Source organism: Plasmodium fragile (assembly GCF_000956335.1).
Source record: "Plasmodium fragile strain nilgiri unplaced genomic scaffold supercont1.15, whole genome shotgun sequence".
Classification (NCBI taxonomy): Eukaryota; Apicomplexa; class Aconoidasida; order Haemosporida; family Plasmodiidae; genus Plasmodium; species Plasmodium fragile.
The window spans coordinates 276,552-288,863 of NW_012192595.1; the positions used below are offsets into that span (position 1 = coordinate 276,552).

At 42.0% G+C, this 12,312-nt stretch overlaps 3 protein-coding genes across 3 annotated transcripts; 1 reads left to right on the plus strand and 2 right to left on the minus strand.

The window, feature by feature from the left end:
• Positions 1-1,434: 1,434 nt before the first annotated feature.
• On the plus strand, positions 1,435-3,248 carry AK88_01721 (uncharacterized protein; the record flags this gene model as incomplete). Its single annotated transcript, XM_012479356.1, has 7 exons — positions 1,435-1,533; positions 1,710-1,817; positions 2,001-2,096; positions 2,276-2,472; positions 2,599-2,688; positions 2,863-2,990; positions 3,109-3,248. The coding sequence occupies 7 exons, from the start codon at positions 1,435-1,437 to the stop codon at positions 3,246-3,248; spliced, it is 858 nt and encodes a 285-aa protein (XP_012334779.1).
• Positions 3,249-3,853: 605 nt separating this feature from the next.
• AK88_01722 (uncharacterized protein) lies at positions 3,854-7,374 on the minus strand (the record flags this gene model as incomplete). Its single annotated transcript, XM_012479357.1, has 2 exons — positions 3,854-6,850; positions 7,216-7,374. The coding sequence occupies 2 exons, from the start codon at positions 7,372-7,374 to the stop codon at positions 3,854-3,856; spliced, it is 3,156 nt and encodes a 1,051-aa protein (XP_012334780.1).
• A 1,090-nt stretch (positions 7,375-8,464) lies between these two features.
• On the minus strand, positions 8,465-9,786 carry AK88_01723 (uncharacterized protein; the record flags this gene model as incomplete). Its single annotated transcript, XM_012479358.1, has 5 exons — positions 8,465-8,533; positions 8,723-8,866; positions 9,147-9,287; positions 9,458-9,513; positions 9,657-9,786. 5 exons carry the CDS (start codon positions 9,784-9,786, stop codon positions 8,465-8,467), a joined length of 540 nt encoding a protein of 179 aa, XP_012334781.1.
• Between the last annotated feature and the right edge of the window lie 2,526 nt (positions 9,787-12,312).

A 12,312-nucleotide genomic window follows, 5' to 3' on the forward strand; every position in this document is an offset into this window, starting at 1 on the left:
AAAAAAAAAAAAAAAAAAAAAAAAAATTCACACAGAAGCCCCCTTTGTTACGCATATCTGTTTGGCCACCCCATGTACCACCCAAATTGTCGCGTCAAAATAGTTCTAACGCTGCTATCGTGGATCGTTCGAGGAATCCTCATTTTTTACTACACCTGCCGAACACGTTGCAGAGCACCAAATTTAGTCAACTTTGGAATAACCTCCCAATGACACATTTTTGCACACAAGTTGGGATTTCACAAATGAAAGAATTGTCTTATTTTAGGTCATTTCGCGTTGGTTAAGTTCACCTGTGAGAGTCATTTAGGGCGAATGGCACTTTTATCCGTCCACCCGACGTTGCATATTAGCAGACCGCCGTCCTGTCAAGGGCTCGTTTTGCTGCTACCCCGTTCACTAACGCACGCATGTTTAACAGCGAAGAGTATGTCTTCACAGCGTATATGTACACATAATGTGTAGAAAAGCACACTGTTTTTTTCTATTGTCTACATACATATATGTATGGGCAAACGATCGGCATTGTTGGCGTCGAAACTGGCCTCAACCTAGTGTACTTACGTGCACATCGTTTTGTTATTAACCGTTCAGGCAAAAAAGTTCTATCATTCCATTTGCAATTTTTTTTTTTTTTTTTTTTAATAAATCACTTAAAAAAAAAGTGAGAAAAAATTCTTCCTTGTATTTTTTCAGTTCGTCATAAAAATGGCGAAAACATTACGCCGCAGGAGTAAAATGAATCAAAATGGATACACCGCGTCGGTATGCACATGCTACAACGCGCATACTTTTTTTGCTTGCCATTCCGCTTGGATCATAGCAGATAAATATGAGAAATAAAAATCAACGACGACAGTAGACAACCAAAATGAATTTCGCCAAAGTTGTACAAAAATTCACGCGCATGGAAAATTGTTGTTCGTTCGGCAGAACAAATTGGAACATTTGAGCAGAAAAAAAAAAAAAAAATTTTTAAATGACAAAATGTGTAAAAGGCGCGTCCCCCACAAGTTGTCCATGTAACAACTGATAATACCAACACGTTTCATTTGAGAAGAAATCAATTTGCGCATTGGCATTTTGGAAATCTTCCCCCCCCCTTTTTTTTTTTTTTTTTTTGTTTTTCTGTTGCATTCAAATTTGTGTGTCATCCTTGTATTTAAAATGTTTATCACAGAACCATTTTGGATTCGCAATTTGAGAAAGACATTTCCGTGTGTAGATGAGCAGAAAAAAACATCGTCTTTTTTGCGAACAGCTACGTTTCGTACAAGTATCAACATAGTGGCACGTTTTTTTTTTTTTTTGTTTTTTTTGTCTTCATTGTTTGTCGTCTTAATGTGAGTACTCGTTCGTGTGCGCTTTAAATATGTACATATACGAATACGTATACCTTCACGTTCATGCGCATACCCCTGAGTGAGGCATAAAATGGACCCATACAAGTTTAACAGCTGGATCCGAATTTTAATATGCCTTTGTTCTATCGGCGCGTACCTTTTGATTGCCCTGATGTTGCCCTTGTTCGTGGTTATTACCTTTCCGTTCTGACTCATGAGAAGAGGGGCCATTTTCCCTTCTCTTCATAATTGAGCTGGCGTGGGATTCATTACTTCGCGATGTCCACTCACAAGCGAAAATTTACAACAGTACGCATGTGACACACTTAATGCATCTTTCCCCCTTTTGCACTTTACCTTCCCAAGGCCGTGCGCAACTTCGAAACAAGGTTCGGGATTTTCTTCGTCTCTCCCTATAATGACAACAAGTACATTTCGTGGTATAAGTTTGAAAGTGATATTTGCAGCAACAGGGTAGGAAGGGAAAAATATATATATATATGACACATTCTCAATGGTTTTATGTGCAAACATGGGACATGCTCCTATGAACGTTCACCTGTTTGTGCTACCTCCCTTTTACAACTTCATTTTTTTTTGTTACGCATGGGGTGAGTTGACCCATTTTATACTGTGTCTCGCTGCTTCACTTTTCAGATTCACGAGGAAACATCCAAGACGAAGAATTACGACAAGGATATAAGGGCCACCCTGTGTGGCTCCATAAACTTCCTTAAACATTATTTTTTAATAGTAAAATGAATTCAAGCGATTGTGCCCGAGATGGGTTCTCTCCGAGGGAGGAGCCCAGACGTGGACCCAAAGCGATACATACTCGTGCGATTATATATACACTTTGTGTACAGATGCGGTATGGCCCCACACTTCTATCACATACTTGTTTTCATTCCCACGTCTCGTTACCCCTTTAGGTGTTCATAATCACAGCAATAAACCTATTGATAATAAAAGGCATGCTGATATACACGCACTTCCGAGAGCACCCTGAAACTTTGGCCCTCAAGCACGTGCACTTTTGCAACAAGCTAATCATTTTAATAGAGTGTCTATCGATTGTCAATGTTATGCTGTTTGGCATTCCGTTCTTTTTCTTCAACACGCATATGGAGTAAACACAAAAAAAGAGACAAAAAAAAAAGGGCAGCAAAGAGAGTGTAGGGGGGAAGAGGCAAAGATTCCATCCCTTTTTTTTTCTTAAACTCATGCACCTGTTCTGCTCATTTCACTTCTGCAGGTTTGGTCAAAGGCACTACCTGCACGCCGGGTTCTACATTCTCATGGCGGACTTCCTGTCTCACTTTTTGATCATCATTTTTGTGAAGAGGTAAGGAGCGGCCCCGAGCAGGAAGACGGAAAAAAAAAAAAAATAAAATAATGAGAACGCTTGGCAACCTGTCTAATTGACGAACTTCGCCACAGCGTGTACTGGGTCAAGTGGGCGGAACCCATGATGAGGCATATATACGTCATCGGCCACACACTCCCCCCTTTTCTGCAGAGATAAAGCAATCTTAAAATGCGTCTGCGAGCTGGAGCTTTTGCCCTGGGAAAAGAAGCAAAAGCTGCACGTCCACAACGCAGACTACAAGGACACGCTGATTAGCCCCGCCGAGCTGACAAATTACCGTAAGAAAAAGGAGGGGGAAAAAAAAAAAAATGCAGCTTATACATTGTGTATGTCTACTTAAGCGCTCTTCTTAATGATGCCTCTTCATGTCTTCCACCCTCCCCACTACTGTCACAGTTCATGCCATGTTTCAGCAAGAGCATATAACAGAGGACCAACTGAAGAATTTCTTCGGAACGGACAACTACGAACAGATTTACTACATCATAATGAACAATGTCAAGGCTCAGAAGCAGATGGCGAATGCGTACCCATAGCTCTCCATATATAAATACATAATGCTGGTCATGTGGCTGCGTCTACAGGTTGGGGTGGCAGCATAAAATGGGCCCAACAAACACAAGTGGGATAGAGGGAAAATAACGTCCTTCCTAATGAAGGAGATTTGCTTGGAGATTCTCTTCGAGATTTACCCATTTTTTTCCCTTTTTTTTTTATGAACCCCCTGTTTTGGGGGATCCATCTGGGATGAAGGATTAGTCCCTGTTCCCATCCCAGTATGGCTCATTTGGCATAGAAGAGAGAGGGGGCCAGCAACTCCACCTGACTTGAGCTGTGTATTATTTGGTGGTCAACTACCAGGGGCGAATGGAGACACCCCCCCTTATGAATAATTTGACTTAAAAAAAGATTGTCCCCATTTGGGATTTTTTTTTTTCTTCTTTTTTTTTCAAACATTTAGAATACAAAATGGACATTCGTTATGTAAATCAAAAAAAAAAAAAAAAAAAAAAAAAAAAGTCACGGCCCATAAAAGGAGCCTCTTCAAACAACAAATTGTGGCTGCCGTCATTTCATTGGTACACCACGTGCGCACAGTGCGTTACGCTACGCTACCCTGCGCATAGTACGTTACGCGATGCTACCCTGCGCGAGGATGGCTGTGGTTGTACGCTCCCCCCTGCGTGTACACCTTGGAGAAGTCGATGCAGAGGTATCTGACGACGTTGTTGGCGCTCTGCAGGAAGGGCAGGTTTTCACTCTGGTAAGACAAAAACGTTTTACTGGGTGTATTAATCTTAATGTGATAAATGCCCTTGTCCTTATACGACACGATGTCATCAATGTAGAGCTTGGGATTCTCCAAATTTACAAAAGGCAGTTTGTACGTACTTATTAATTTGGAGAGATCTATTGAGTTGGATTCTGATTGGCTTAACAGGTCAGACATAAATATTGGTTGCTTAAAGTAAAAGGAGATGAAACTTTTTTTTTTCCATTTCTTCAAAATATAATTTGTGTACTCATTAAAGTAGTGATTCTTCATTTTGTCATTTGTGTAAATATAAATGGGCTTCTGAACACTTTGTACGTCTTTAATACATTTCACATAAATGTTACTGTAGTAGAAATTTTTTCCTTCCATTTGTTCCTTCTCACACTTTTCTTCCCGTTGGCATGTGGTGCTTCTCTCCTCAGGGTGTACTTCCTTCTTACTACATTTGCTTCTCAGGTGGGGAGTAGTTTTGGGGGAACCGACCTGCGAATCGCACTCCTCCTCACCAATACAGACTGGCACATTTTCTCCTTTCGCATCACACATATATGTCTCCATGAACACATTCTCATCGGAGTAGGGCACACTGTCCTTATCCCGAAAGGATAATTTATTTTTGTACTGCTCGAAAAAAGTCATATGGGAATATTTCCTTTTTTTTATTTGGTCATTATAATATTGCTCGTTCATAGAAATATATTTTTTTTCCTTATTCATATTTTCATTACTTACAAGGACCATTATTTGATTATTTTGATCAAATATAATATTATTGTACACGTGTAAAATTTCTCTTTCATTGTAGACCTCCTTGTCTCCACTTCTAGTGTAGCTGTCGATGATGATGTTGTGGTTTAGGTTTTGGTACTTGTGAAAATGCTTTGCCAGGCGGTCGACATACGTACATATGTTGAACAAGTTGTTACTTCTGGCCAAGCTACCCAATATGTAGTAGTAATCATCGTACATGTTATAGTTGCATATGTACAGACATTTTTCGCTTTCCCATTTTTTTATTATTTCCACATCTGTGGGGTCTAGTTTGTTGAACATGCGTCTGATGTAGGCCAGTGGGTGGGGTCCCCGCTGCGACTCACCACTGCCGCTTTGCGATTCATCACCGTGGCGTAAATCTTCCTCATTTTGCACTACCTCCTCCTCTCCTCCCCTGCGAGACAACAAACCGCCCTTTTTCACCTTGATCGTTTTGTTTGGTATAAAGATACTTGAATTGGCACTGCCCTCCTGCTCCGACTCGCACTGCTGCAGGTGCTTCAATGAATTTTTGTAGTGATATATTTTGGGCAGGATAATGAGGGGCGTTTCCTTATTTCTCTTTTTTATAATTTCCTTCAAAATTTCTATTTGCAAAAAACTGAAGCGGCCATTCTCCACGTTTTGCTTATTATACCCGATGTTCGCTCCGTCTAGGAGGCACGTGTATGTGCCGCGTTCAAACAGTTTGTTCGTGCTTCGTGGGTCAGGCAGCGAGGATCCTTCTTCACCTGGGGGTGTGTCTTCCACCTTGGGTACGCTACTGCGTTGCTCACTTCCGTTGGACGCACTTCCGTCAGACGCAATTGCGCTGCAGACACTTCCCTCCATTGCCCCCTCACGGGGCGCGTCCGCAGCAGTACTCCCCCCGCCATTCAGAATGGAAAAAAAATGTTTTATTTTAAAAATCTCTTTACTATTAAACAGGTGCGTAATGAGGATAATATTCACAATGACGATGATGGTATGCTTGAGTGATAGGAAGTAGGTGTTGATATTCTCTGCACAATTTTTACAGTTGAAAGTATTTTTTACATTTTCAGTTAGTTTTATAAAGGGCAATTTTTTTATTATCTTATTGACTTGATAAAAGACAGTTCGTTTTTCCTCCTCGTCTGCTTCATCCTCGTACTTTTTAATGTTAATGCTCATCGACTCGTAGTTCATTTTGTAGAGCTCCAAGATGTCCCTTAGCTGGTCCGTCAGGACGTCACTCAGCAGTTTCGCCTTGGTGTGCCGCGCGGCGCCATCCGCGTTGCCATCCTCGTTGCTGTCGTCGTTGCTGTCGTCGTTGCTGTCGTCGTTGGCCGGTTGGCTGAATGGCCGGTTGGACGGCTCGTTGGCCGGTTGGCTCCGTCGAATCAAGTGCTGCACATTTTCGTACACATAATGAATGAGCTTCAAAATGTATAGCAGTTTGATCTTCACCCTGTTCTCGTTCATATGTTTAAAAATGTCAATGAGTAGGTAGTTATTCAGGATGTACTTTTTGTCTTCCTCACTCAGATTTGGAATATTGTATTTTTCTACCTCCTTCATATGTTTTTCAAAGTTGCTGTAGTCGATATTTTTTATCAAGTTACACCTTTTGTTGCTTATGTGCGCGGCGTGATATAGCTCCTGTTCCGTTTTGTTTGGCGCGTCGCAAACACTGTCCACGCCGCTAACCCCGCTAACCCCGCCAAGGGGGAGGTCAAGAACATGAACGAGGATGTACCTGTAAAACCTCTCCCGGATGGTAATATTCTTCTGTATCATTTTATTAATCGTCAGCAGGTACTCATATATATAATTGTTCCTGATATAATAATTACAAATAGCTAGATAGGAATTCTCCTGCATGTGTATCTTGTGCTTCTTCATTTTTTCTATTACGTTAATCATGCTGTTGATGTCATTGTACTTGCTACACAAATTTAAAACATTCCCACATAAGGTACTCATGTTCCTCGACAATTTGGTATCCTTTTGGTAGGCTTCTAGCAGGTCGTCCAGGTTGGACAGCGCCTGCTTTACATCCTGCCCCTTGAGGCTGTTCCCAATCTCGACCAGGAGCTTCCGGTTCTCCTTCAGCTGGGCCTTCCTCCCCTGTGAAGCGGTGAAGTAGCGGTGTAGTAGCGGTGAAGTAGCGGTGTAGTAGCGACCCTATGGCAGTGGTCACCACGCTGCAGTTAGCAACAGTGCTAGTTGCAGCGACGCAGTCTATCCTACGTGATTGGCCTCCCTTTATCCAATCGGGTTACTCAATAATTAAAAAAAGGATCACAGCACAGATTGTCTAGCCCGAGAAAAATATCGTATCAACACAATGTGCACCCTCTATGGAGACATCACACAAATTACGCAGCTACCCTCTGCACATGCTTGTCGATTCGTGTTAATTACACATGACTCAAAAGACGCCACACACTCACTGGTGAACAGTTTGCCCACCCGCTAGATGTAAAACTTACGCTGTCATTTTTCCCACTGGTAGCACTTAAGGCGAAAGATGTTTTGCTCAGCGCAAAGGACCGGACAAAATGAGCTGTGTGTTTTAAACACAGTGTTAGTATGAGAAGCAGTAACGTGACCCTTTTTGGTGATCCATTTTTTCTTCTATTTAAGAGCATTTTATTTTTTTCACTGTCCCGCCGCGCTCGTCATTCTCCTCGCGCATTTGGTAAAACAACTGCGCGCTGTGGAGCGGCGCAGGAGGTCAAAAAAGGGGGGGGCAGGGAGCAGCAACGAAATTCAATGTGCACAAATTTACGCAGCCTCAAAATTTAGGAGCAGCCTTAACATAAAAAGGCACGCCATTCAAGCTGTGTGAAAAAAAAACATCAACTTACACCTTTCGCATCTTCGACACGGCGATCCCCCTTTATGGGTTTCGCCTTCTAAAGTTAAGAGATTCATACAGTGTTTTTTTTTTTTTTTTTTTTTTTTTATTATTTCATTTTGTTCCTTTTTAAACCGTGAAGGTTATTCATATTTAACATGGTTTATTTACAAACAACTACGCCTTTATCCTCCTTTGCGAGCTTAAGTGTTTCATGGGCAATGGAACGGGACGAGTAGGTATATCACAGAGCCGTTTACACCAACGGTGCGGGCCCACATTTTTATAGCAGCGCCCTTGTACTCGCAAAAAAAAGAGGAAAAGCATAATCACCCCCTCATGTATATACAGGCAAATGGAAACAGAACATATAAAAAAAAAAATTTTATTTTGAAAACTCAAATTATAAATGAAGATTATATTAAGGAATTCGTAACTATGCAGTCATCCGCCCACTATATATATTTTTTTCATTTATTAGTGTTGTAGTATAATGTGGGAAGGGAGACATGTGTATACGCGCATGGGCGATACATAACGTATAAACAAAAAAAATAATCACCAACTGGTTAGTAGACTGTGGTGATGCAGGGTCCACAAAAAAAAAAAAAATAATACAATAAATAAGGGTGAGAGAACTACACTATCGCACATGTATGGATGGATGTAGTTGCTGCGACTCACACGAGAGGGGAGGGGGCACGTCCCTCCTCAGGGAGAACACACTAGTGATCGGATGTGCACAGGTACACGCCTTTTTGCCAGCGTGGGGTGAGATGGAATAAACAGCATGTTGGGGAGACGTGGGCAGAGATGCGATTTTATATACCCTCGTTAGTGGGAGGAAGCATTTGCGCTTCTTCCTTTGTGAACTCCCAGTTTTAGCTGTCCTTGGGGACGCAGTATTTCTGGAAGGCCTTTTCTACATCTCCCTGGTTGGATCCTTCAATCTGGGCCGGCAGAAAAGGGGGGGTGACGATGAGGACATGTGATGAAATGCATACAAGTGGAGTGAATCGAGGGTGTGCATTTAACGGGGGCACACGTGGGTATGAAGAGATGGACAAACGGTGTAGAACGGTGTAGTACTCTGTGGACCCGTGTAGGGTAGCCAAAGAGATGCAACAAACTATTCTTACCCGTTCAGTCAAAACCCACTCATTTTTTATCTGCACGTAAAATAAAAAAGTGGGTAGAGCCTTAACGTTGTATTCATCCCTTAGCGTCTCATGTATGTCCACGTCCACGTCGACAAGCGTCACTGTGTAGGTGCTCGTCTGATTCTGGGGAGGGCGGGAAGGGAGAATTCACGTAGCATAAAGTATATTCAATGTGTGTTACATATGGGGGGAAGCATAAATGGGATGAAGAAAAAAAAGCCCACGGGCGAGCACAGTTTGTGGGTGACTGGATCAAAGATTAGCACCCACGGAAAAAAAAAAAAAAAAAAAAAAAAAAGGCAGACGACGAAGCAGTTTGCCTGCAACTGTGCCACTGTCCTGCTGCCGCTTGTGCTACTACTGATGCCAGTGCAGTTGCGGCTCCTCCTCTTTCCCACCATACCTTAAAGTACGCCTTGATTTTGTTACACGGCTTGCACCAGGTAGCTCCGAACTTCACCACCACGGAGACATTTTTAGTAGACTCCAACACGCCGCTCAAACTGTCTCCTTCCGCTAAGTCGATATAGGTGCTTTTGGTATACTGCGGGAAAAAAGGGAAAAAAAAAGTGTACACATTTGGGAGGAAACAGCTTTGCATCTCATGCGGGGGTCACGGGGGGTTCGGTGTGCTTCGTGTCGTTGCCTCCTCATGTCTGAGCTTTCCTGCCCCACTAGACTCCCCCCTTTGTTCTGGTCCCGTTCATGCATTACGTCCTTGTTCTTCTCCCTGCGCTGTAAAGACGCTTCAATTTGTTCGTTCCTTCTTGCTGTAGGATGGGACCGAGATACTCAAACGTAAATGGGGGTACCGTATTAATCATATGTATAAAAGGGGCGCGAAACAAAAAAAAAAAAAAAAAAAAAAAAAAACAATTGCGAATGCTCGCGATGGGCCAAACGAAATTGTTACCTTCGCCGCAAGTCAGGAAGTTCGGTAAGTACTTCTTCAAGTGCGTATAGAAATAATTTAAGATGAACAAAATAATGACCCCCACGTGGAGAAGCGAAAAGCAAACAGAGCCGATGCAAATAAGCGCCATGGTGTTTTATCCTTGTTCTGTGTAGAATTCTCCGGTGTACTGTTCTGAGGAGTTAAAACAGGGGGCAAGAATTGATTTTTTTTTTTTTTTTTCCACGTATGCACATATATATATACATACATACGTGTGTTTGCAAAAATGTCCTCTTGGTCATAGCATTACTTGCGTGCATGTTCCTGAGCAGCGGCACGGTGACAACGATAGGATTGTCAAATAAAGGAAGAAATGTATTTGAACAGGGACCTGCTCCTTTCCATATGGTGACTGCGTAGCTCGGGGCAGGGAAACTTGCATGGGCAGCAATAACTGATGGGGGGAAATAAAAGAATGGGTAAAATTTTGGTCCGTTGGGTGCAGACTATTATCATAAGTGCCGCATTATTTTTGTACAAATGATACCAAAAATGGGTGTTAAAAAAATGAGGCCCGTTTGTTCCAATTTATGCTTAATAAAAAAAGCCAATTTGTTTCCTTTTTTTTTTTTTTTTTTTTTTCCTTTTTTCCTTGCCACGGGTTTAATTTTTAATTGTGGATTCACTCCACAGGCTTGTATCAAGTAAAACAATTTTCGGTCACTTGTATACGCCCCTTTGCATACGTTTGTCCCGTTGTGGCTGCGCTCTGGTCGTGCCCTTGGCGCACCCGGGGGCACATTTCCTGACGCGTGTTAAAGTGACTATACGAATATTGTGCAGCCGATCGATATGCGTGGGCATATATGGTGTCATGCAGAAGAATGTGTCGCACGCGAGGACGGAAATCCCTCACGGTGTCCATACGTGCCTTCTCTTGCGGGGGATCCACAGAACAAGCAATCGGGTCTTGTGCCTCGGCGAGGAGAGCTCAAGGGGGGCAAATGGAGTTCAGCAAAGGTAGCTAAAAGGAGCCACAAAAGGGTCCAAAAATGGGCCAAAAAAGGGCGTAAAAATGGAGCCGAAATTGAACCCCCAATGTATCTGCCTAATTGCCACTATACAAGACCCGTACAAAGGTTACAAAAAAGGGGGGCAGAAAAACAGTGCAATTTTTTGTAAGCAAGGTGTGTCGCTTTTTGCTAGACTGGCAATTCATTTTAAAGTGTAGAGTTAAAAAAAAAGAAATATGTCTTAGATCAATGTGTGTATGGAGGGGAACCGTCGGTTGGTAATTTGCTCCAACAGGAAGGGCGAGGCGATAGGTGCAGTCACATCCTGGTCGTCCCTTCCATCGTGATATTCACCTTTGCAAAAATGCATCGGAACATATGTACGAAAAGGACTCAGTGCAAATGAGATTGGGGACCGCCGTGTAGTTATCGTCAGGTGTGTTTTCGTGTGACAACCTGTTCCTCTGTCGATTTTTTTGTTCCATATGCCTGATTTATAATGTGGTGGGATATGTTGCATAGGCAATGTTGGATGTTCCCCCTGTAGCTTGCCTTTTTGCGTTCCTACCTTATCACTTTGTTTTTCTTTCCCCTTTACCTTGTTGCCTTGCAGGAGGGCGCACAAGAGAAACGCTAAATTTCGCGCTTAAATTGTTAGCATTAGAACGCAGCTGTGTATATACGTATGTGTATGTAAGCGGGGCTACCTCATTACATGTGTACACATGATTGACCTTCCATATGGGACCTGCGCGTATGCTCAAGTGTTATGTGATTGGCCAATGTTCCTTCCATTCGGGAAGAGAAAACTGGGACAGGAACTTTTTTTTGTTTTTTTGTCCTATCCCTTGTTCTAATTTAGTTTGTGGAAAAAAAAAAAAAAAAAAAAAAGACATTGGTATGACCCCCACGGACCATAACCATCCCGCCGATAAACTCGGTCAAAATTGTAAAGACCATTTTACAAAATCGCCTATGCTACAACACAGCCGCTATCAATTGAGACAAAAAAATGTCCTCCTCAAGTTGCAACAAGTTTGTGCAACGCGCGAAGGGGCAGTAGACACGCAAAAAAAAAAAAAAAAAAAAAAACATACCCAGGGGGTCAAAATAGGATGGACAAAATGGGTATAAAAAAAAAAAATATAAGAAAAATAAATAAATAAATTGTCCAATTCAGCATAAGCATAGTGTAACCATATTGGCGAGCAACTCGGATAGACAACACAACATAAGCAACAATACAGAATGGGACAAAATGGCACTTTTGTAGCTGACATAAATGAGGGTTAAAACAAAAAAAAAAAAGAATTCCCTCTATCTACCATTGTATGTGTGTATTTCTGCACCATTGGGTGGTGCTACTACTTGGCCACTGACCATTTCTTCATTTTTTTTTTTTTTTTTTTTTTTTTTTTTACCCCCCATCCACATGTGCACAAGTGTAATTATTTTTTGCGAAATAAAAAAAAAAAAAAAAAAAAAAGAAGAAAAACAAAACGGCAGGCAAAACACATGGAGGGGTAAAAAAAAAAAAGGAAAAGAAAAAAAATTACCATCGCGCAGAAAGAGCAACAAAAGCGGGCGCAGCGAAACACCAAATGCAGAATTAGCCATATCGATTGTAACCAACACCGAAGGACTACTTGCGCTCGCGTGCA